The 24,841-nt window shown below is 42.9% G+C and overlaps 3 protein-coding genes and 1 pseudogene across 3 annotated transcripts in view; 2 read left to right on the top strand and 2 right to left on the bottom strand.

Moving 5' to 3' along the window:
- Positions 1-24,841, bottom strand: part of ALKBH1 (alkB homolog 1, histone H2A dioxygenase) — a 187,471-nt gene that overhangs the window by 17,542 nt on the left and 145,088 nt on the right. Inside the window, exons 2-4 of the mRNA XM_050798844.1 lie at positions 14,866-15,058; positions 11,417-11,525; positions 2,179-2,341 (exon numbers count right to left, since the gene is read on the bottom strand). Of these exons, the coding sequence (XP_050654801.1) occupies positions 2,179-2,341; positions 11,417-11,525; positions 14,866-15,048 (455 nt within the window). The 5' untranslated portion in view covers positions 15,049-15,058. The remainder of the gene's footprint in view (positions 1-2,178; positions 2,342-11,416; positions 11,526-14,865; positions 15,059-24,841) is intronic.
- Positions 4,226-5,072, top strand: LOC126958221 (zinc finger MYND domain-containing protein 19-like; annotated as a pseudogene).
- Positions 15,097-24,092, top strand: SLIRP (SRA stem-loop interacting RNA binding protein). The gene is made up of 4 exons (XM_050798923.1): positions 15,097-15,252; positions 17,888-17,946; positions 22,679-22,786; positions 23,990-24,092. The coding sequence occupies exons 1-4, from the start codon at positions 15,156-15,158 to the stop codon at positions 24,053-24,055; spliced, it is 330 nt and encodes a 109-aa protein (XP_050654880.1). The 5' UTR covers positions 15,097-15,155; the 3' UTR covers positions 24,056-24,092.
- SNW1 (SNW domain containing 1) overlaps positions 24,093-24,841 on the bottom strand; it is a 1,184,582-nt gene continuing 1,183,833 nt past the window's right edge. The window contains exon 15 of the mRNA XM_050798773.1: positions 24,093-24,780. Within this exon, the coding sequence (XP_050654730.1) occupies positions 24,582-24,780 (199 nt within the window). The 3' untranslated portion in view covers positions 24,093-24,581. The remainder of the gene's footprint in view (positions 24,781-24,841) is intronic.

Genomic DNA, 24,841 nt, shown 5'->3' with positions numbered 1-24,841 from the left:
CGAAGCTCAGGCAGTGATGCTCGGCTGTCTAGGTCTGCGGCCCTGTGGTTGGGCACTGTTGGGTCACGTGGTTGGGTCTGTTGGCCCCTGCTCTGCATCACTAAACCCTTTACCATCTGGCCCAAATCCACCTCTCCTCCTTCATATTTTACCAATTCTGCCTACCCATGGCTTCCAGGAAGCATTTTCTATAATCTACCTCCAACCTAGCTACTTAAGTGACCATTCCCATTACATCCTATAATGTCTATCCCCGTATCTACCAAATTGTATGTATATATGTATGTATGTATTTATTTATTTATTTATTTTAGAGACAGTCTCTCCTCAGCCTGCAGAGTAGCTAGGAATACAGGTGCACACCACTATGCCCAGCTAATTAAAAAAAATTTTTTTGGGCCAGGTGCAGTGCCTCACACCTGTAATCCCAGCACTTTGGTATGCCGAGGCGGGCGGATCACCTGAGGTCGGGAGTTTGAGACCAGTTTGACCAACATGGAGGAACCCCTACCTCTACTAAAAATACAAAATTAGTCGGGTGTGGTGGTGCACACCTGTAATCCCAGCTACTCTGGAGGCTGAGGCAGGAGAATCGCTTGAACCTGGGAGGTGGAGATTGCAGTGAGCCAAGATCATGCCATTGCACTCCAGCCTGGGCAACAAGAGTGAAACTCCGTCTCAAAAAAAATTTTTTTTTTCCATAGAGGTGGGGTCTTGCTATGTTGCCCAGGCTGGTAACTCCAGGCCTCAAGTGATCTTCTCACCTTGGCCTCCCAAAGTGTTGAGATTACAGGCATGAGCCAGCAAGCCCAGACCCAAATTGTATCTAATTATCTGTTTCTATGTTTTTGTCCATAACTAAAGTACGAATTTCTTGAAGACAGGAACTGTTTTTTTTATCTGCCTTTGAATCTCTTAACACTCAAGCACAGTGTCTGACACACAGCAGAATAAACATAAGAAAGTACACATCCTATGCTCTTGTCTCACAGGACAATTTATTGTCTTAAATATTGTATCTTTGCTCAGGCTGCTTTCTCTACTCAGTAGAGACTTCTTACTTTTCTGACTGGTAAACCCCTCTCATTTTTGAAGATCAGTTCAAATGGACAGTGAAAAGAGGATAACCCATTAAAAAATCACTTTTTCAGGCTGGGCTTGGTGGGTCACGCCTGTAGTCCAGCACTCTGCGAGTCCGAGGCTGGGGGATCACTTGAGGTCAGGAGTTTGAGACCAGCTTGGCCAACATGGCGAAACCCCATCTCTACTAAAAATACAAAAAGTGGTGGGGCGTGGTGGCGGGTGCCTGTAATCCCAGCTACTCGGGAGACTGAGGCAGGAGAATCGTTTTAATACAGGAGGCAGAGGTTGCAGTGAACTGAGATCACGCCACTGCACTCCAGCCTGGGCGACAGAGTGAGACTGTCTCAAAAAATAAAAACAAACAAAAAAAAATCATTTTTTCTTCTTTCACACTTCTACCCTGCCTGGAATAATTATTTCCTCCTCTATGCTCCCACAGTATTTTTCTAAACCCCATCATAACACTTTCTGAGCTCTACAGTAATTATTCCCACAGGTAACGCATTCTTCCCAGAGACTATGCACTGTTGAGTGCAGGAAGGGTGCCTTTATCTTTGTGTGCCCAATGCCTAGCATCATGCCTGACACACTACTGACCCTCACTAAATATTTGTGGAATGAATGAATGAATGAATGTTGAAGCATGAAGGTGAAAATATTAGTTCTTCTCATGAGGAACAACTGACCTATCACAAAACGGCTAGTACCACTGAACCCATCTAGGAGGGTAGAAGCAAAGAGCTTTCAATGTTACTTTTCCTGGGATACCACAAGCCTTCAAAGGAACTCACTTTAAGTAGAAAACAATGGCTGAAGCTAATGGAAATGGATCATGCGATGATTAATGAGGATGAACTCAATTAAGCTATGATAAGCAAGTCTTTAAAATGGATCTCAATTTACTGTAACTGTCAAAGCATCTGTCCAAATGTTCCTGGGGAAAGAATACAATTGTGCTGTTTTTGCTTGGAAACAATGAGGGGAAAAAAAACCCCAGCCAGTCACTTTTACTGCATTGTTACAGAACAGTTCCTGCAAAGACCTGTGATGATCTGAGCTAAGTATTAACACTTCGTTCTGATTGACAAGACTTACCTCAGGAACTCTTTGCTCTGTTCCCACAGATCTTGGGTCTCTTCTTTAGTCATGTGTTTGTCCAGGTTACAAACATTAGGTTTCTGGGAATATAACTTAAGGCACTGTTTCACCCAGTGCCACTGGTAACCCGGGAGGAAGGGGTTTGGGATAAAAATAAACCCTATACAAAAGATGGGTGGGAAAAAAAGAAGAGGGGGAAATTCTCCATCAGTTATTCACATAATTTCGACATCTTTATACTCACTATTTTGTTATTTACTCCCCTTATGTTTTTGGTCATGCTTCAAGTTAACGAACAGGTAGGTTTTGATGAACATTAGACATCTACCACTATGCAAATGCGTCTGGCTTTCTGGGTATTCTCAAGAGAAACACATATTCCACAAGGTTAACTGTGTTATCCCAAAGCAAACTTTAGAACTGTAAGTGGCAAAAGTACACCTCTAATTCTTATCAGGTCTTGTTACTTAGAGTCATCCAAGACTTCTTTACCTCCCTATTTCCTTTATTACAGGCATGATTATATGAAATCTTATAATGAATTTTAGCTAAAACATAGATTTGAAAGTCACCATCTAATGAATGGCGTGCTGATTATTGGTCTATTTTCTCTCAGTTTCAAATCCACTCTTCTATACTTAGCTTCATAATATGGGGCTGAGACCCTGCCAACTACATTTCTTATTTGCCAGCTGGCTCTCTGCTAACCTGTGCCTATAAGGGTCACTAATGGAAGACTGGAGGGCAGAAGTTGGTTCTAATGTAGTTTTTCCACATCACTAGAATCAGCCTCATTATGTCCTCTCCTCAGAAGTCTAAGCACCAGGTTCCATGTAGTCCCTTTTCCAAGCTTCTCAACGTAGTAATCCCAAGCTCTTTTGTTCTTCCTCCCAGCTGTAGGGGTGATAGTTGCTTCCTGCAGTTACTATCTCTGTAATATCTCAGTGTTTGCAAATTCCTGCAGTTAGTGTCTCTGTAATATCTCAGTGTTTGTAAACAACTACAGCATGTGTGTTAAAGATCTTTGTGACCTTGACAGCAATCCAACTTCATTTTTCTCTGTAAAAGATTAATAACAGGCCAGGCGTGGTGGCTCACACCTGTAATCCCAGCACTTTGGGAGGCCGAGGCAGGAGAATCACATAAGGTCAGGAGTTTGAGACCAGTCTGGCCAACATGGTGAAACCATCTCTACTAAAATACAAAAATTAGCCAGGCACAGTGGCAGGCACCTGTAATCCCAGTTACTCAGGAGGCTTAGGCTGGAGAATCACTTGAACCTAGGAGACGGGAGGTTGCAGGGAGCCAAGATCACGCCACTGCACTCCAGCCTCGGCGACAGAGCCAGGCTCCATCTCAAAAACAAAATATTAATAATAGTATTTAACTGGAATCCTATGCATGGCAAAGATTCATTCATTCATCAAACACACAATATGTACCTGGCACTTTCTTTCCTGTTTTTTTCTTTTTGAGATGGGGGTCTCACTCTGTTGCCCAGGCTGGAGAACAGTGGTGTGATCTTGGTTCTCTGCAACCTCCGCCTCCCGGGTTCAACGGATTCTCCTGCCTCAGTCTCCCAAGTAGCTGTGATTACAGGTGCCGGACACTGTACCCAGCTAATTTTTAAATTTTCAGTAGAGATGTGGTTTCACCACGTTGGCCAGGGTGGTCTGTACCAGGCACTTTCTTGAGAATTAGAGGTCAGTGCATGGCAGGTCTGACAGACACAAGGTGAGCTGGGCCCAGTCTTGTCCTACCGGGGGCCTGCCTGGCCTGACCCTAGCCCTGGCCTTTCCCCAGCACCCGTCTCCCATGGGAGTGGCACTGCTGGCTGAGAGCATAGGCCTGGCCATGACTGACTTCAAATTGGACATCACACAGCTCAGCTCAGTGGCTGGGAGGGAGCCCCTTGTGTAGCTGCACTAGCCAGGGACCTTACCCTCGATGAGAGCTCTGTTCCTGTCACCAGTGGCTGTAGCTTCTGGTGGGAGAGAGTAGTGGAGGCAGTATGCAGTCAGATAAAGACCGAATACACTGACAGATGCGCAAAGATATCCTGCTGGTGGAGAGGTACTCCTCTGAGGCCCAAATGGAAGTAGATGCAGATGGAAATGGTACTAAGATATTCAGGAATGCTTTTGACAAGCACTGAGGAAGAGGATTGGGAAGACTTCTTCATGAGTTGCTGTGGGAGCACAGAAGCAGCATGACCCCTGGGTTCCAGGTGGTACATCTCAATGCCCTCACTGAGGACAATTACCCGGACAACCTGTAGCTGGTGCTGTGGGGCTGGTGGCCCAAAGCCAAAGAAACCTCCAGAAGAGAGAGCAAAGCTTGCACTGGCTTGCAATTCAGCAGCTTACCATGGACCCCAAAGAAGAGCAGTGACCTGTCCTAACTGTGACCTGGTACTATAACACCAATGGAGATGTGGGGAAGAGTTGAATTCTTACACCTACTATAGTAGCATTACCCTTCCTGCACAGTGATTGAGAAGTAGCTCCAGGAGTTCAACATCTGTGGGTGCTGCCAGGTGGCCCGGTACTGAGGCTCTGAGTGCCAGCAGGAGCGGGCTGGCCACCATGAAGCACTGTCAGGAGAGGAAGCATCCCTTCTAGCATGAGCTCAGCTGGAACAATGATGGGCAATGGAGCTGCACATGCTCGCAGTCCCTGGGCTCTACCTTGGGCACAGCACACAGACTGGTGGTTGAACCTGGAGGTGTTGAAAAAGCCAGCTGTGGGCCCAAAACAGCCACCAAGAGACTCTCGATGTCACTGGAAGTCTGTGTGAAGATAGCGCCCTCTCCAGTCTTAATCTCCAGCAGAGACAACCAGGAGACCCTGGTTAGGATGTTTCTCATTATTTATATGTTAATATGTTTGTAAATTCATGTGCAGGTTTTTTGGGAGGAGGCACTGAGAGGGGTAGAAATTACAAATAAAATCATTTGCTGTAAAAAAAAAAAAAAAAAAAGAATTAGAACCCGGGCATGGTAGCTTGGCTGACGCCTGTAATCCTAGCACTTGAAAGGCTAAGGCAGGCAGATCACTTGAGCTCAGGAGTTTGAGACCAGCCTGGGCAGCACAACAAAACCCTGTCTCTAGAAAAAATACAAAAATTAGCCAGGCGTGGTGGCACACACAGGTAGTCCCAGTTACTTGGGAGGCTAAGGTGGGAGGATCGCTCGAACCCAGGAGGCATAGGTTGCAGTGAGCCGAGGTTGCACCACTATACTCCAGCCTGGGTGACAAAAACAGACTGTCTCAAAAGAAAAAAAAAAGAATTAGAGATAAAGAGATAAAAAACCTTGTCTGGAGAGGGGGCAATAAAGACAAGTTAAACTCCTTTTTGTAAGACCAGCTATGAAAGAAAATAAAAGCTTAGGCACAGTCATAGAAAAACAAAGAGTTAAGAGGGCAGTTTTTGGTTTTTAAGGACTGGCAAGACCTAAGTATGCTTACAGATTGTGAAGAAAGAGTCAACAGGGAAAAGCCAGTTGGAAACAAAAGAGAGGAAAGAAATAGAGCAAGGTCTTGAAAGCTGGAAGAGGTTTAAGAAGGTGAGATGGATCAAGAAGGTAGAGACTGGCTTTGAACTAAAAGTACTCCTCCTCTACGACTGGATGGTAGAAATGAGAACATTTGCTTATAAGTGTGGGGGCCATTGAAGGCTGAAAGGGTTTGTGCCTGAAGGGCTGTTTTCCCAATAACATAAATAGCAAGGTCATCTCAGCAAGAGTAAGCATGGTTGGACAAGTCCTGAGGAACAAGAAGGAATCCAAGCAATGATATAAAAGCCAAACGTCATATATTAGTGTAAACTTCCCCTTGCAAAAGGATTTTAAAAACACATGAACAGACTAAAACTTAAGGATTTCTGAATTAAATGCTGGCAATAATTTGAAGGTCTTCAGTTCCTGGTTGAACTCCAGATCTAGTCTATACCATAGGTCAGCAAACGTTTTTTGTCAAGAACTAGATAGTAAAGACTTTAGGCTACGACGATTATTTGGTCTCTTTATTTATTTTATTTTTTATTTTTTTGAGACAGAGTCTCACTCTGTCACCCACGCACAATCTAGGCTCACTGCAACCTCCACCTCCCGGGTTCAAGTGATTCTTCTGCCTCAGCCTCCTGAGTAGCTGAGATTACAGGCTTGGATACAACACCTGGTTAATTTTTGTATTTTAATTTATTTTTTATTTTTTAGTAGAGACGGCGTTTCGCCATGTTGGCCAGGCTGCTCTTGAACTCCTGGCCTCAAGTGATCTGCCTGCCTTGGCCTCCCAAAGTGCTGGGATTACAGGCATGAGCCCTTATTTGGTCTCTTTAGCACTCAATTCTGTCACTGTAGCCAGAAAGTAGCCATACACAGTAAGTAAAGGAAAAGGTGTGGCTGTATTCCAATAAACTGTGTTTATAATAAAACTAGTTTGCCAATTCCTGGTGTGGACTATTAACAATAACGACACATTTTATGAAAATATCCTTAGGGAGAATTACTATGAAAGCAGACAGTAAAGACACTGGGCTGAGAGCCTAAAACAGAAACAACTTTGTTATTACTTAACTAGTCTTCCTCTCTTCTCTTTGGCATATAATTTAGACATAGAATAATGATAAAGTTTAATAATAGCAATTAACAATAAATAAGTTTATTCCTAAGTCATTAATTATAGTAGCTACTAAAAATAGCTAGATGCCTACAAGTGTCAGACACTGTGCTAGCAACCTTATGCGATCTCATTAATCTTCAGTAACTCCATGAGGAAATTAATAATCCAGTTTTGCAGGTCAGAGAACAGAAGTTCAGAGGGGTAACATGACATTCATCCCTCTCTCTTGGCCCATCACAACGCTAGCACACATTTGGGATAAGACAAACGAACAATCTGGGGTACAACAAACAAAGCTGGATTTGTGGCCATGGAACAAGCAAAACCAGTAAGCCCATCCAAGCAACAAACCTATGCTCTTTGCATTATAAATACTAGGCTCTAACCAATGAATCCCTGAACAATATCATCAATGGTCCACTATCAGAATTTCAAAGAGATTTAAAACCACATGTGGTTCAGCTGAAAGGAGGTTATGCCATCATAGAAATACATAGAAAATAACCTGAAGATTCCTCTACCATACTAAATCTTACTAAAAGCACTTAAAATTCTGTCTAGATTCTTGCAGATATAGAAAAAAAACTAGACAGCTTAGAGATATTCAATGTGGACAGGTTCCTCATTATAGCTGATTAATCCTGTTCCACCATTTAATATTATCAATAGCATATACTCAAAACTAAACCTAATGATCAAAGTCAATGGGCTTTTGGCATCAAGGAAACCTCATACAGACAAAGATTTTTACCAGTAATCTGATTTTTCATGTCCTCTAAAGTAGCTCCAAAATACATTTGGATTTTGTGTTTCATTTATCCGTACAATTCTCCAAATAATTTGGGAGAATGATAGGATCATCAACATTTTGGAAAAAGATAGGAACCCTCCCCTCCACAACCTACCATCTGCTATCATCACAATTTCATGAAATAAAGAATATTATAATACTCCCAAACATATCAGCCTAAAGGAATAATACTTCTGGTTTAGTCCAAGCTTGAATGGTGACAGGAAATTTAATATCTCTTTAGGCAGTCCATTTCAGACAACGGTTTTCTTCTTTTTATTGGGTTAAAATCTGCCTCCCAGCCAGGCACAGTGGGTCAGGTCTGTAATTCCAGCACTTTGGGAGGCCAAGGCAGGGGGATCACTTGAGTCCAGGAGTTCCGGACTAGCCTGAGCAACATAGTGAGACCCCCATCTCTATAAAAAATTAAAAAAAAAAAAATTACCTGGGCATGGTGGTGCAAGCCAATGGTCCCAGCTACGTGGCAGGCTGAGGTGGGAGGAACGTTTGAGCTTGGGAGGCCAAGGCTGCAGTGAACCGTGATTGTGCTTTGATCTGGCACCCCACTGGGTGACAGAATGAGACCCTGTCTCAAGAAAACAAACAAAACCAAAATCTGCCTATCTTGCATCTGCATGTTTTCCAGGTTTAAAAAAAAAACCAAAAAAACCCAAAAAAAAACCCCAAAAAAACCCTGCCTCTCCGTAATTTTCAGTCACTGGTCTTGGGTTCTGACACCTAGAGCAACCCCAAATCATTTTTAAGTGCTTGATAAATGCACTGACCTAAGCAGTTAACATATACATTAACATTTAATCCTCATAAGAACCTTATGAAGTAGGTACTATTTTTATATACATTTTACATATGATGAAACTGAGGGCAAGAGAATTAAAAAACTTGCCCAAAGTCTTACAGTTAGTAGATGGCAGAGCCAGGATATCAACCCAGGTAGCCTGGCACCAGAACCTATGCCTTAACCACTGGTGTGCACTGCTTCCCACCACTTCTTGTGCAGGATAATTTTTCAATGTTTAATGCTGTGATGTTCCCCCATAAGTCTTTTCTTCCTTAGATTCTGCTTCTGGTTTCCAGGCCTATTATCCTCTTGTTCAAGAGGATAATGTGTCCTCACACCAGAGTGTGAGGACAGGTTGTAGTATACTCAGCTTCCTTCAGATTAAGTCAGATCCAGAAATAAACAAAATCCTTTTGATCAACTCAGAGTAAGAAGAGACTGTTCTCTCCCATATTTTGGACATTATATTTCTATTAAATACAGCTTATGGGGGAAAGTAAGTAAAAAATAAATAAATGAATAAACAAACACAGCTTATAATGGCAGAAGAGACAGAATAAACTCTCCAAGGATATGAGACATCCACCCAAAAGATGTGGCTTAATTAAGCAGTAAATCCTAGAAAGCCTCAGAAAGTAAGTACAGCACTTTAGACAATTTAAAACTCAAGTGGGGTTAAGTTTGTGGCATGAACAATCTGTTAAGGGGAGAAAGCCTAGAGTAACAGAGAATCATGGCCTTACAAATAGGTACTAGAGGCTGGGCATGGTGGCTCACGCCTGTAATCCCAGTACTCTGGGAGGTCAAGGCAGGTGGATCACCTGAGGTTAGGAGTTTGAGACCAGGCTGACCAACATGGTGAAACACTGTCTCTACTAAAAACACAGGCAGGCAGCTGTAGTCCCAGCTACTTGGGAGGCTGAGACAGGAGAATTGTTTGAACCTGGGAGACGGAGGCTGCAGTGAGCAGAGATCGCACCACTGTACTCCAGCCTAGGCGACAGAGCAAGACTGTCTCAAAAAAAAAAAAAAAAAAAAAGGTGCTAGAGCTGAAAGGTGAAGAGTGGCCTCCAAGAACAAGACTATTGGTGACGCACGCTCTACATTTACCCAAGCTCAAGAGGAGCCAGGCTGTTATATCTTCAGAGCTGTACCATAGAGTCCTGGCCATTGGCACAATGAAAACTAACATTTCTTTTTAAAGATTTCTCTTACTTTTAACCCATATTTGAAATCACAAGTGCAATGTTAACTTTTACAATGGCCCCAGGAGCCTAGAAAATATTCTTCATTATTTTCTGAATTTCATTCTCTGTAAAACCAGCTATCCAACATTACTAAATTAAAAATTGCAGACAAGTCTATTAGAATTGCTTGAGACGGGTCTCATTTTGTCACCCAGGCTGGGGTGCAGTGGCATGATCTCGGCTCACTGCACCCCAAGCAATCCTCCTACCTCAGTCTCCTGAGTAGCTGAGACTACAGAGGCATGCCACCACACTTGGCTAATTAAAAACATTTTTTTTGGCCAGGTGAGGTGTCTCACGCCTGTAATCCCAGCACTTTGGGAGACTAAGGCGGGCGGATCACGTGATGTCAGCAATTCGAAACCAGGTTGGCCAGCATGAAACCGTGTCTCTACTAAAAATACAAAAATTAGCTGGGTGTGGTGGTGTACACCTGTAGTCTCAGCTACTCGGGAGGCAGGAGAATCACTTGAACCTGGGAGGTGGAGGTTGCAGTGAGCTGAGATTGTGCCACTGTACTCCAGCCTGGGTGACAGAGTGAGACTCTGTCTGGGAAAATTTTTTTTTTTTTTTTTGGCAGAGACAGGGTCTTACTATGTTACCCAGGCTGGTCACAAATTCCTGGGCTCAAGTGATCCTCCCACCTTGGCCTTCTAAAGTGTTGGGATTATAGGTGTGAGCCACCTCACCTGTCCCCTATTAGGACTTTCTTTTTTTTTTTTTTTTTTTGAGACAGAGTCTTGCTCTGTCGCCCAGGCTGGAGTACAGTGGCACCATCTCGGCTCAACAAGCTCTGCCTCCCAGGTTCATGCCATTCTCCCGCCTCAGCCTCCTGAGTAGCTGGGACTACAGGGGCCTGCCACCATGCCCGGCTAATTTTGTTTTGGTATTTTCAGTAGAGACGGGGTTTCACCTTATTAGCTAGGATGGTCTCAATCTCCTGACCTTGTGATCCGCCTGCCTGGGCCTCCCAAAGTGTTGGGATTACAGGTGTGAGCCACTGCGCCCGGCCTTTTTTTCTTTTTGAGATAGAGTTTCCCTCTTATTGCCTAGGCTGGAGTGCAATGGCGCGATCTTGGCTTACTGCAACCTCCGCCTCCCGGGTTCAAGCGATTCTCCTGTCTCAGTCTCCCAAGTAGCTGAGATTACAGGCATGCATCACCACGCCTGGCTAATTTTTGTATTTTTAGTAGAGATGGGATTTCAACATGTTGGTCAGGCTGGTCTTGACCTCCTGACCTCAGGTGATCTACTCACCTTGGCATCCCAAAGTGCTGGGATTACAGGTGTGAGCCACCGTACTCAGCGAGGACTTCTGATGTCATTAATTGTAATTCTTTATTAAATATGTTCAGCCTTGATAGCAACAAGTTTTAAGTTGTTATGCCATTTGAGAATGTGACTAGAGGGACAACTATGAATTATTCATAACTATTATATGACATTTATTACAATGATAATGATAAATTATTCTTTACAGCATTTCTGCCAAATCAGATGTTCAGAGTTGTGGCAAGGAGCCCAGAGGCAATGTCCTTATTTTTTTCAATGGTCATGCCACTTTCAGCCACATCTGCAGGCACTGCTGACTCCTGTTCTATCCTTTGGAAACGGACATCTTAGACAAGGTACAGTATAGAATCGGTTTGGAAATGAAACACTTATCTGTTTATTATGTGTATCCTTTGTCTATTTACTTGCTCACAGTACCTTCTTTAAGATATGAAAACACAAATGATTGAGTGATATTGCCTTCTCTGAGGTCAGTTACACTCACCAGGATAGCCTTTGAGTCCATAGGCTTGCCACTTGCTGACGGGCTGAAGGCCTGCTCTATATGCATTGTGCTCACTGACAGAAGACACATTTAGCTGAGATTTGACCACCTGAAAGGAAGGAAACAGAAGTTAAAGGGCTAAATCTATTTTGCAGGTCAAGTCTGGGAACCTCAAACCTCCAAAGATATTTCTTGTATGAGGCAAAGTTAGGATTCTTGCGTTTTTTAAAGATACAGAACCTTGCTCTATTGCTCAGGCTAGAGTGCAGTGGCATGATCATAGTTCACTGCAGCCTCAAGCTCCTGAGCTCAAGTGATCCTCCTGTGTTGGCCTCCCAAAGCAATGGGATTATAGGTATAAGCCACTGTGCCTGGCCAAAGCAAAGAGTATTAAGTCTGGGGTTAATCTTAGTTGTACTGCTTACTTGATCTAGGCATTTTAGATGAGTAACTTAATGTCTTAGAGCCTCAGTTTCTCATCTATATAGTAATAGTAGAGTTACCCAAAATTGAGGCAAAATGGTAATAAGAAAATTTAAGCAGGCTAATTTTGGCTTTCAGAACTACTTTTTCCTATGATATCATACCTTTGCAACTTCTTATGGGACTGAATCATGAAAGGTGCTTGGTGTACTGAAATATCCTGAGTCACAAAGCTATTTACTTCAGTTAGGGCTAACAGTAATGCTTCTGAGACACTTGTATAGAGCTGGTATTTAAACGGAGCTATAAGGAACACCAAGCTGGGCAGGGTGAGAGAATGAAAAGAGAAGGCCAGTCGCAGTGGCTCATGCCTGTAATCCCAGCATTTTGGGAAGCTAAGGCAGGCGGATCACGAGGTCAGGAGTTTGAGACCAGCCTGGCCAACATGGTGAAACTCCGTCTCTACTAAAAATACAAAAATCAGCTGGGTGTGGTGGCGGGTGCCTGAAATTCCAGTTACTTGAGAGGCTGGGGCACCAGAATTGCTTGAATCCAGGAGGTGGAGGTTGCAGTGAGCTGAGATCGCGCCACTGCACTCCAGCCTGGGAACAGAGCAAGACTCTGTCTCAAAAAAAAAAAAAAAAAAAAAAAAAAAAGAGAGAGAATAAGAGTGCTGTAAACAGAAAGAAAAAATGTTTCAATGAGACACTGGGAATCCTGTTTGCTAAAAGTAAAAGCTAAAAAATCCTGTTTGCCCTCTTCTAGATGAAATGTCCAACTGACACTACAACTTCTGCTTCTGTAAATTACTTAGAAATGAATTTAGTATTTCAGGGGCTGAAGTTCTCTTTGTACATGAGTAGCTAATGGATGGCTCATTACATTGGTTAAGAGACCCACTATGCAGTCACTGACGTCAAAACATTAACGGAAAAAACCTTTATTCTTCCCTGAATAATAAACCTAGGGTCTACCTTGCCTTAAAACATGAAACAGGCTGGGTGCGGTGGCTCAAGCCTGTAATTCCAACACTTTGGGAGGCCAAAGCAGGTAGATCACCTGAGGTCAGGAGTTTGGGGCCAGCCTGGCCAACATGGCGAAACTCCCTCTCTACTAAAAATACAAAAATTAGCCAGGCATGGTGGCGCGTGCCTGTAGTCCCAGCTACTCGGGAGGCTGAGGCAGAAGAATTGCTTGAATCTAGGAGACGGAGGTCGCAGTGAGCCGAGATCGCGCCACTGCACTTCAGCCTGGATGACACAGTGAAACATGTCTCAAAAAAAAAAATGTATATATCTCATATACACACACACACATATATATATAGAATATGAAACATTCTCTTTCAAAGAGAATGATATTTTATCAACTTCTCCAAGTGTGGAGATTCCTGGACAAAATACCAAAAGTTGGCTCATGTCTCTATAATAAAAGGGCTATCTCAAACCCTCTGAGAGTACTGATCAGCTGAGTTTTCCAGGTACCTAGGGGCTGATAAAACACTTTCAAGCATTTTGTCTTGATTTCTTAAATAGGCCATACTTAATACTGCACTATAATTTAACACACTCTTGGAGGTGATGTTAGTGGACCTATTCTATCATACGCTAAACTGAACCACATCGCTTTTTATATAAGGTTTTTATAAAAAGTTTTCTGCTTCCTCCCTTGCCAGACTGTTAACCACCACTTTCCCACTAGTCTCATCAGCTGGCTTGTAATAGTTAACTTCTCTTAATTACTACTTTAATGTGCTTTGAGCTGGGGAACAAAACACCCAAGCTTTCATGTACTCAACACATACTGTACTTACTCAGTACTGTTTTAGGTCCTGTACTAGACACATAATGGCTCATTCTCTGATGGCTGACATTCTAAAAAGCATGTACATATTATGGTAAAATGCGGGTAAAAGGAGCTGAATGAGAGTCTGAAGGGCTCTGGAAAGAAAAAGTATATTATTCTTGGGGTGTGGACTTTCTGTATTTTCACAACTCTAAGACCATTGTTTTCCTAACAAATGAAGGTGCTGAAAAGCTGAGCTCAAGTATGCAACCATTAATACTTAATACTGTAGCATCCCAATTTTATCAGAGCTGTTAGGAAGCTTGGAAAGGATGCCTCATCTAGACATCTGTGGACAACACCAAGAGCAAATTAAGGGGCTGCATATCCTCAACGTTAAAGTGGATTGTAAAGAAAGAAAATGTATACTGAACTACAGTTTTGGTTCCCAGTTTTCCCTCTTGTCCATTATGTTCCCTTAAAAAAATTTTTTTTTTAAAAAATCTATTTACTTGAGACCAGGTTAGGAGACTGGCTAATTTTTTGTATTTTTGGTGGAGCCGGGGTTTTGCCATGCCCAGGCTGGTCTCGAACCCCTGGGTTCAAGCGATCCACCCGCCATAGCCTCCAAAGTGCTGGGATTACAGGCATGAGACACCGCTCCCGGCCTGTGTTCCCTTTCTTAATCTCCATGGGGGAAAAGTAGAGAGAAATAACGATGCCTGTATTCCATATATACTTGTTTGCCATTTATTTTCAACACGGAGGGATTATCAGAATCCTTCAATGACCTCCTTCTAAAAGGCTCAGAGAAGAAGAGAGGGACTAGTTTTACCCACAGCGGCTTAACAAACAGCGCCGCATCTGTCAGTTCTGGGATTCCTCGGGAGTCATTTTTTCAAGCTGCAGAACGCTACCCTACCGTCTACGAAGACTTTCTATGGGGTTTTACACAAACCCAAACAGAAATGTGAGAAGACAGTTACAGTGAGAAATAAACACGGATTACCAGGCTCTTCTGACCGAGTCCCCCCTGCCAGGAATGCCCGCCTAAAGAAACGAGCATCTCAACGCGTTATTGCTAGTGTGACAGTGGGGAGTTCGACTCTGCTGCCAAAGGAGGACAGGAATCGTTCAACAACAACCGGTCTGGAGGTGAAAAGAAGCGAGGAAGACACGGAAGTCCCTCCAAGAAGCGGCGCAAAGCGATGGAGAGACGCGTGCCGCTCCTCTCTCTCTACCTTTTGGGCACCAGGACCCGTGCCACGGGCTTCATGGGCCGCCGAGAAGTCGATGACCCCTTCCAGGTCTGCGGTCCCGGGCCGGCTCTGACGGTAGAAGCGGAAAAGTTTCCGAAAGGCATCCTCCCCGGGCTCAGTCGCCAGAGTCGCTACAGAGCCCACGGCAGCTGCCATCTTCCCCATCTCGCGGCCTGTACTCTCTGATCCGGAAGCAGATTTTCTCGTGTTCCGGATCCGGAAATTTTTTCCCGGGCCGCGGCCTCGCTTCAAGGAGGTCCTTTAGTGTAAAGATGGCGGCCTCAGCAGCGAGAGGTGCTGTGGCGCTGCGTAGAAATATCGATCGGCCGGTTGCTTTTGTGAGAAAAATTCCTTGGACTGCGGCGTCGAGTGAGTGATGGAGATGTGGGAGTAGCGGAATTTTTAGGTCCAAGCGATCCTCAAAGCTTCTGCTTTTTGCAGGGTACTTAAGTCAGCGTGGTGACTGAATTAGGAGACTGCTCCTGAGCATGCAAGTGAGCAGAAAGAAATTTTGTTTGCAGTTAACCGTTTAGGGATGGCCTTTGAGCTTTTGGGGTCACGAATGCACCAGCTCTTGCCTTTAGGAGTGATTTGGTGTAAAGATTTATTACTTGGTAACCAAGATTTACAATTTAGAAGGGATAATTTTGACTGTAGTGTGGAGGATGGATTCAAGGTGGCAAGATTGTAGGCTTGGAGAGGAGCTAAAAAGCAGTATCATTAATTTACTTAAAAGGTGAGGACCTGAATTAGGGCGATGGTAGAAGGATGGTGGTCAGATCCATTCACGTTTTAAAAGCAAATTAGATGCCGTTTCGTGATGGCTTAAATGGGAAAGTGTACGGAATAAAGGAAAGGGAGGAATGATTTCTGGGTTTTTAGCATTGGTGAATTGCTCGTTTAGAAGCTAGGAGCAGGCCAAGAGAAGGTGAGTAAAGTTTGAATGTGTTGAGTTTGAGAAACTTGTGAAGTTTCTGTCAGGCAATTGAACAGAAGTTGTATATCATTGTGGCTGAGAAGTGGACTCCGAAACTAGACCGTTGAGGTTAGAATTCCAGCTTGGCCATTTAATCGTTGTATCACCTGAATAACTGAAGTTAGTATGGGAAAATGACTCACAACTGGGCCTCAGTTTACTCATTGATAAAATGTAGTCAATAATACCCAGCTCATAGGATTGTTGAGAGGATTGAGTTTATATGCAAACTTCTTAGACTTGCGTTAGATACAGTGTAAGTCCTCAGCAAATGATAGTTATTTTCACGATAACTAAAATTGAAACTTACAGGAGAGGCCTAGTCTTGAGATAAAGGTTGGAATAATTAGTTCTGAAATCTTTCACCACCTTCAATTTTTGTCAGTTGCAGTTTTGAGATGAGGTTTTTATATTTGCTTACCAACATATAAACATTCGTGGTCACTTTTTTTGTATTCATGTTTCAGGTCAGCCCCTTTAAACAAAATGGAGCAAGATTTTGTTTCTTTTTAGTTTTTGTGGCTCAGACGTGAGTAGTAGAATGGGAAATAGGTTGGTTTGTGCCCCATCTTTTAAACATGTGGTTGGTGAAGACCAAGCCCAGTAAAGTCTCCCGTAGGCCCTGTGAAACTTTATGGAAAGGCTGAGGAGTTTCATTAGCATCTTGAGGATGCAAGTTTCCAGACAATAAAGGGCGAGTTTAAAACCCTTAAAAAGAGTGAGCATTATGTACAACCTCGAAACAGTTTCTCTTGGTTGTTACATTGATTCAGCAAATACTTACTTAAGTATCTATTCTGTGGTAGGCATTCTTCTTGGTGCTTGCAGCTGTTTTTCCTTCACCATTTTAGGCAATTTAGGAAGAGGGTTACCTTCCAGAGCTGGTTTGTTTTGAAATCAGTGTCTTCTAGGACTTTAATTATCTGGTATAAAACATATATTTAACATTATTTTGTTCTCCAGTATCATATTCTGTGAGACCTTGATCTTGCCAGTTGGTTTGACTTAAACATTAGATCCCTTAAAAATTTAGTCTCTGTGGATTGTTGGAAGGATTAGTGGACATTTACTTACTCATTTAGCCAATATTGAGGCCCTACTGTTTATTGGTCATGGTAAACATGGTGGTTTATATGCTGAGGGAGCTTACAGTGTAGTAGTGGTGGGGATGAAGAGACTTAGAACAAATATAGGCAGTTGTTGAACCAGTGAGGTTTTGGTGAACTAGGAGAACTAAATAGATATTATAAAAAGTAATTCAGTGAAGTACAGGCACTGTAGTTCACAAGAGAAACAGATCGTGTAGTTTTTAGTCTTTATATACTCCAAATCTTTGAAGTCCTACAGGGCTAGTACATTGTCTTGTATTGTGATAGGAGCCCAATAAAATAATACTCAGTGGATGTATTTGGTTTGGGTCTTGAAGAATAGTTATAGTTGTAAGTTAGGCAGGGGGAGATAGGATTACCAACATACAGAGGGGAGAGAACAACATATGCAGAGGGTAATCCGCAGGACAGATACAGATAATTCAATTTGTTGTACTAGAGAGTAACTAGGGACCAGCAGTGGGAAATAAGGCAGGAAGAGCAGGTGAGGTCAACTCATTTTACTAAATTGTGAAGGACCAGTAAGTTGGGATTTTATTTGGAAATCTTCAGTATACCTGGAAACACACTGGACTGTAATTGGTCTTTTTCTTCTTTGTGATCTGCTCACAGGGATCATAGTCCACATAGCACAGTAACTGATATGATGAAAACACTTGATGTTTGCTGAGGATGGAGACTGCAGCCAATTCAACAACTTGTCTGTCCATCTCCCCTCCTCACCACCAAGTCTGGTACATTGTGACTTTATAGTCAGTACCATAGCTGCTTCCTAAATCTTAAGCCTTTAGGGAAATGCAAAGTAGTTCCTGTCCACAAGAAGTCTGGTGACCCTGGGATCACTTTTAGTTTCTTTCTACAATCTAAGAGAATCCAAAATATAGTAACTGCTTTTAATACGTTTTCTTCTGCCACACAGGTCAGCTGAAAGAATACTTTGCACAGTTTGGCCATGTAAAAAGGTGTATTGTACCTTTTGTAAGTATTAAGAAAAAGTAGGGGGAGGTGGGAATGGCTAATGGGTACCAAAAAAATAGAATGAATAAGACCTATTTGATAGCAGAACAGGGTGACTATAGTCAATAATAATTTTACATTTTAAAATCATTCAAAGAGTGTAATTGGATTATTTGTAACTCAGGATAAATGCCTGAGGGTTTGGATACCCCATAAGTCAAATGGTAAATGCTTGAGGGGATAGATACCACATTCTCCATGATGTGCTTATTTTATATTGCATGCCTATATCAAAATATCTCATGTGCTCTGTAAATATATACACCTACTATACACTCACAAAAATTGTTAAAAAAGAAAAAAAAGCTTAAAGTGTTTTAAAAAACTCTTATTTATCTATCTTGTGACAGGGTCTTGCTCTGTCCCTCTGCAGGAGTGCAGTGGCCTGATCTCACTGCAGCCTCTGCCTCCCAGGCTTAAGTGATCCTCCCACTGCACCTCTGCCTTCCAGGCTCAGGTGATCCTCCCACCTCACCCTCCTGAGTAGCTGGGACTACAGGCATGTGCCAGCACACCTGGGTAATTTTTGTATTTTTTGTAGAGATGGGGTTTGGCCATGTTGCTTATGCTGGTCTCGTCAAACTCCTGGGCTCAAGCTATCTGCCCACCTCGGCCTCCCGAAGTGTTCAGATTACAGGTGTGAGCCACTGTACTGGCTTATTTTTATGGAGATGGGGGTCTTGCCATGTTGCCCAGGCTGATCTTGAACTCCTGGCTTCAGGCAATCCTCCTGCGTTGGCCTCCCAAAGTGCTGGGATTACGGGCGTGAGCCACTATGCCTGGCCTACAGTCCATTGATAACATTTTGAGTGATACTGATTAAAAAGTGAAAAGGCTTTATCATACGTATTTGTGTTTTTTTATTGTTGTGTAACAAAATACCACAAGCATAATGGCTCAAAACAGCACATATCTCACAGCTGAGCACAGTTTAGCTGGGTCCTCTCCTTAGGGTCTTACATAGCTATATATTCCACGTGTCAGCTGGGGCTGTAGTGCATCTCATCAAAGGGTCTACTGGGGAAAAAGACTGACTTCAAGCTCCCTCATGTGGTTGACAAAATTTTTTTTTTTTTTTTTTTTTGAGATGGAGTCTTGCTCTGTTGCCCAAGCTGGAGTGCAGTAGCGCAATCTCGGCTTACTGCAACCTCTGCTGCCTGGGTTCAAGCCATTCTCCTGTCTCAGCCTCCTGAGTAGCTGGGACTACAGGCATGCGCTACCACACCCAGCTAATTTTTGTATTTTTAGTAGAGATGGAGTTTCCCTCTGTTGGCTAGGCTGGTCTTGAACTCCTGACCTCAAGTGACCCGCCCGCTGGGCTTCCCAAAATGCTGGCATTACAGGTGTGAGCCACTGCCCCCGGCCAGTATTCATCTTTAACTGTAGGACTGAGGTCTGTTTTCTTGCTGACCTTTGGCTCTGAGTTGGGAGCTGCTCTCACCTAGGAACTCCCTGCAGTTCCTTGTTACCTGGTTTATCTGTAGGCTGTCTTACTACATTGCAGCTTGCTTCTTTAAAGCCAGCAAGGGCTTCTCCAGTATGCTAAGATGGCATCTTACATTGAACGTAATCACAGGAGTGACATCCCATTACTTTCGCTGTGTTCTTTTGGTTAGAAGCAAGTCAGGTCTTGCCTACGCTCAAGGGGAGGGAATTATATAGGGTGTGACATGGGGAATGCATGGAGATCATAGGGCCTATCTTAGAATTCTGCCTACTACAGTATTCTAATAAGGATTTGAGATTTCTAAGAATTGGCAGAGGATATTTTAAGTTTTATCTTCATTGAGTACCATTTTCTTTTTTAGATTTATAACTAATAAAACAGTATTTTTATATTAATTACATTTCCTTTGCTTTCTTGGGAGGGTCTAGAAATCAGCCTATAAATTTATCCCGGACTGTATTTCTCTGTGGGCTTTTTTAGGGTGTGATGTGAGTATATAGTTTACACACACTTGACTGAAACCTTTTTTTCCTTGCAGCACTATAAGGGCTATGGTAAAATAAAAACATAAAGGAACTTAAATTCTTAATTCTTGGTTTAATGTTACTTGACTCCCAAAGACTAACAGATTAGTTATATATAGTACCAGTGAAGGTGTAGGGAATCTGGCACTCAAGTTGTTGAGAAGTTCAGCTGGTACCTTCAGTTCTGATGTGTAGTTGACAAAATACCAAAGTTAAGAATTTATATTTGCTTTGATCTAGCAGTTACTTGTCTAAGAATTTATCCTACAGAAATGTGTGGTCAAGAATATTCCAAAGCAGCATTGCTTAATGTCAAGTAAGAAGAAAAAACCTAAATGTTCATCACTGGGATTGATTAGATATTAAGTCACTGATGCAATGGAATTTTATATAGTTGAATAGAAAAGTTGGGCACATGTATTAATGGACATGAAATGTTTTCTATAAGCATGAAAACTTCAGTTTTTTCAAGAGCATTTAAAAGTTCCTTGCAAAAAAAATTAATAGGTTTTTCTTGGTCCATAAATAAAATAGGACCTGGAAAGAATAGATCTTAGATTTAAATAAAAGGCAGCTTTGATGTTGATAAAACAAAATAAAATATGACAAAAATAATTTTTTGTTAAATTCATTGTACTCAAGTTGGAAATCTTGGTTCCTTATTTTGAGACAGGGTCTCACTCTGTCATCAGGCTGGAGTGCAGTGGCACAATCACGTTCACCGCAGCCTTGACCTCCTGGGTTCAAGGGATCCTTCCTGCCTCTGCCTCCTGAGTAGCTGGGGCTACAGTCATGTGCCACCACACCCAGCTAGTTTTTTGTATTCCTTGTAGAAATTGGGCTTCACCATATTGCAACTCCTGGACTCAAGCAGTCTACCCACCTTAGCTCCGAAAGTGCTGTAATTACAGGCATGAGCCACTGCACCTGGACTGAGTTTTTGTTTTTTTGTTTTTTTTGTTTTTTTTGTTTTTTTGAGACAGCCTTGCTCTGTCGCCCAGGCTGGAGTGCAGAGGCGCTATTTCAGCTCACTGCAATCTCTGCCTCCCGGGTTCAAGTGATCCTCCTTCCTCAGTCACCCAGGTAGCTGGGACTACAGGCATGTGCCACCACACCTGGCTAATTTCTGTATTTTTAGTAGAGATGGGAGTTGCACCATGTTGGCCAGGCTGGTCTCGAACTCCTGACTTCAAGCCATCCACCCACCCCAGCCTCCCAAAGTGTTGGGATTGAGCCACTGCACCTGGCCTGTTTTAATATAAACATTTCTTAATGCCTTTGACTGTGGAAGTGGTCACATGACAGTAAAGGAATGCTTTAGAAATTGTCTTATCTGGCCGGGTGCGGTGGCTCAAGCCTGTAATCCCAGCACTTTGGGAGGCCGAGGCGGGTGGATCACGAGGTCAGGAGATCGAGACCATCCTGGCTAACATGGTGAAACCCCGTCTCTACTAAAAATACAAAAAACTAGCCGGGCGTGGTGGCGGGCGCCTGTAGTCCCAGCTACTCGGAGGCTGAGGCAGGAGAATGGCGTGAACCTGGGAGGCGGAGCTTGCAGTGAGCCGAGATCGCGCCACTGCACTCCAGCCTGGGTGATACAGCGCGAGACTCCGTCTCAAAAAAAAAAAAAAAAAAGAAATTGTCTTATCTACAATGAATGGATCATTGGGACATCACCAGAAACTTCTCTTGTATTCTAGGTTATTCCTTATAAAGTTATCCTTGAAGTATAGGAGCAATTGTAAGATTTTGATTTTCTTTGGCAAAGCACAGCATAACTTGAATGAGACTAATGAGGACCAGTTTGTTATCTACAGGGACTAGACATCTTAATACTTGTTTTCTGTTGAAGGGCTGGAGGGGCAGGGTACATCCAAGCACTCTAGAATCTGTTTTCCGTATGTGATGTATAGGTTGAAACTTTTGCACAAGGGAAAGTAGCAAAATTGTTTAAATTAACCCGAAGTCTATAACTAGGTTAAGTAAGGGCTAAATATTATCTTTTCTTGTTTTTCATTAGGAACATATGATAGTCGTGGTGGTGATGAGGGTGACTGGATTCAGAAATGAGTGCAACAAGCCTTTGAGGCTTAATTTTCTAGTTTCCAGAAACGAGGCTTAGAACAAAAGTACTGATCAAAATTTCCCTTAGCTATTACTGTTAGTATGGTTTGCATCTAGAATGATACAGAAAGCTCATGACCCATATCTTCTCTAATGGCAGCAAGGAAAACAGGAAGTTTAACAACAGGGATTTAGCTTTGGGTGATCAGGAAGGGTGTAAAGCAAGGTTACCGACACCTATGTCTTTGATCGATTTTTGGCTGAGCATGCTGGCTTATGCCTGTAATTCCAGCACTTTGGGAGGCCCAGATGGGAAGACTGCTTGAGCCCAGGAGTTGAGACTGGCCTGGGTAAGATGGCAAGACCTTGTCTCTACAAAAAATATAAAAAATGAGCCAGACATGGTGGTATGTACCTGTGATCCCAGCTACTGAAGAGGCTGAGGTGGGAGAATTGCTTGAACCCAGGAAGTTGAGGCTGCAGTGAGTCCGGCTCATACCACTGCACTCCAGCCTGGGTGACAGAGCAAGACCCTGCCTGAAAAAAAAAAAAAAAAAATCTGATTTTTGGCAGATGAAAAAGTTGGTAGTTTGATTTGGAGCTCATGGAAACTTTCTCAAGTTCATGATTAATCTTTTCCTATATTTTGAATTTTTAGGACAAGAGGACTGGCTTTCACAGAGGTTTGGGTTGGGTTCAGTTTTCTTCAGAAGAAGAACTTCAGAATGCACTACAACAGGAATATCATATTATAGATGGAGTAAAGGTAAATTTGTTTTTCTATACCAGACACATGTATGATATACATGTAGGTACTATTTAATTATGTATCAAATAGATCATAAATATGGAATGATGGGGACTTTGAGAGATTTGTAACTGAAGCTACCTTAATGCTTGTTAGAATGATGGGGTGGTAGGCCAGGTGTGGTAGTTCACGCCTGTAATCCCAGCACTTTGGGAGGCTGAGGTGGGGGGATCACTAGAGGTCAGGAGTTTGACACCAGCCTGACCAACATGGAGAAACCCCATCTCTACTAAAAATACAAAAAAAATTAGCCGGGCATGGTGGCACATGCTTATAGTCCCAGCTCCTCAGGACGCTGAGGCAGAAGAACCTGGGAGACAGATCGCGCCATTGCACTCCAGCTTGGGCAATGAGCGAAATCCATCTGAAAAAAAAAGAAAAGAAAAAGAATGGGGGGTGGTAGAGTAACCAGTTTATATAACACAGTGGACACAGCAGTCTACTTTTTTCTTTTTGTTTGTTTGAGACAGTCTCGCTCTTGTTGTCCAGGCTAGCGTGCAGTGGTGTGATCTTGGCTCACTGCAACCTCTGCCTCCTGGGTTCAAGTGATTCTCCTGCCTCAGCCTCCTGAGTAGCTGGGATTATAGGCATGTGCCACCACGCACAGCTAATTTTTTTTGTATTTTTAGTAGAGATTGGGTTTCACCATGTTGGTCAGGCTGGTCTCGAACTTGTGACCTCAGGCGATCCACCCGCCTCGGCCTCCCAAAGCACTGGGATTACAGGCATGAGCCACCGCACCCAGCCAGCAGTCTACCTTTCAAGTCAGGCAAGCTGGGGCTGAAATCTTGGCTTTCCCACCATGTGATCTTGGGCCAAATTGATCTACTATTTTATTTTTAAAGAGACAGGCCCTTGCTATGTTGCAGGGTGGTCTTGAATCCTGGCCTCAAGCAATCCTCTTGCCTCAGCCTGCCAAAATGCTGGGATTACAGGCCTGAGCCACTGCTCCTGGCCTGATTTACAATTTTTAATTGAGGGTTAGGGAGTCATAATATCAAGAAAGATGGTAAAAGGAATTTGAGGAGAAAACAAAAGAACAAGGTACAAATAAAAACTGCCTGAGTTATTCATACTGATTCCCTAATAAAAAAGCGATTTTCAGTTTGAATGTTTTTGCAAACATTGCCTTTCCTTCCTTACAGTGCTTATTTTTTTCAGGTCCAGGTTCAAGCTCAAAAGCCAAAAGTTCTGCCGACATCTGATGATGAAGAGAAAGATTTTTGAGACCGCAGCCTATTAATAAAGTTAACATAACTGAGAATTTTGTCTAAATGTTTTTATTTGAAACAAATAGTTGCACCAAGCAAGAGGTTACTTTGCCCACTCCAAATTAAAACAGAGCACAACAGGGGCAAAATTTATTTGGCAGGACAGTTCCAGTATGTGAACATCCTCCTCACTGTGGTTGGGGTAACTTTACTCATATGCAGCTGTTCTTACACAAAATATTAACCCCAAACTACTAGTGTCACACAAAAGGAAGTGGTCTTGACTTTGTATGTGGGGCAGCATGTTCTATAAATGCTGAAAGGTGGGAAAAGCACAAACACAACCCACTCTTTAAAAAAACTAAGTAATTCAAAGTAGAATTTTCTATCTCCCCCCCATTCTCCAGTAATAAAAAGTAGTGCTGGGATCCGACACCCAGATTTGTTTTTTATCCTGACCATTTACAAAGTGTTCCCCCGTATGACTTGCATCATTAGGGTAATGGGTAATAATAGTTCATTCACTATGAAGAGACCTGTGTCTACTCCTTCCTCCTCTTCTTGCCTTCATGCTCATGTTCCTTGGGGCGGCTGCTATCTGAGGGTCTTTTAGAGCCACCATGCTGTTTGGCTTCTTCCAAAAACTTGTCCAAACCAAAAGGATCTTCCTCAAACTGAACTGGTCCTTCTCGGCCTCTCTGTCTACGGTCTGAACCAGAAAACTCCTTGTCGGGAACAAATCTAGGGAAAAAGAGAAAAGACTATGAACTACTTTGCTTTCACCAGTGTAAACACTGAAATT

Source organism: Macaca thibetana, chromosome 7 (assembly GCF_024542745.1).
Source record: "Macaca thibetana thibetana isolate TM-01 chromosome 7, ASM2454274v1, whole genome shotgun sequence".
Classification (NCBI taxonomy): Eukaryota; Metazoa; Chordata; class Mammalia; order Primates; family Cercopithecidae; genus Macaca; species Macaca thibetana.
This window is presented reverse-complemented; position numbering and strand designations above follow the sequence as displayed.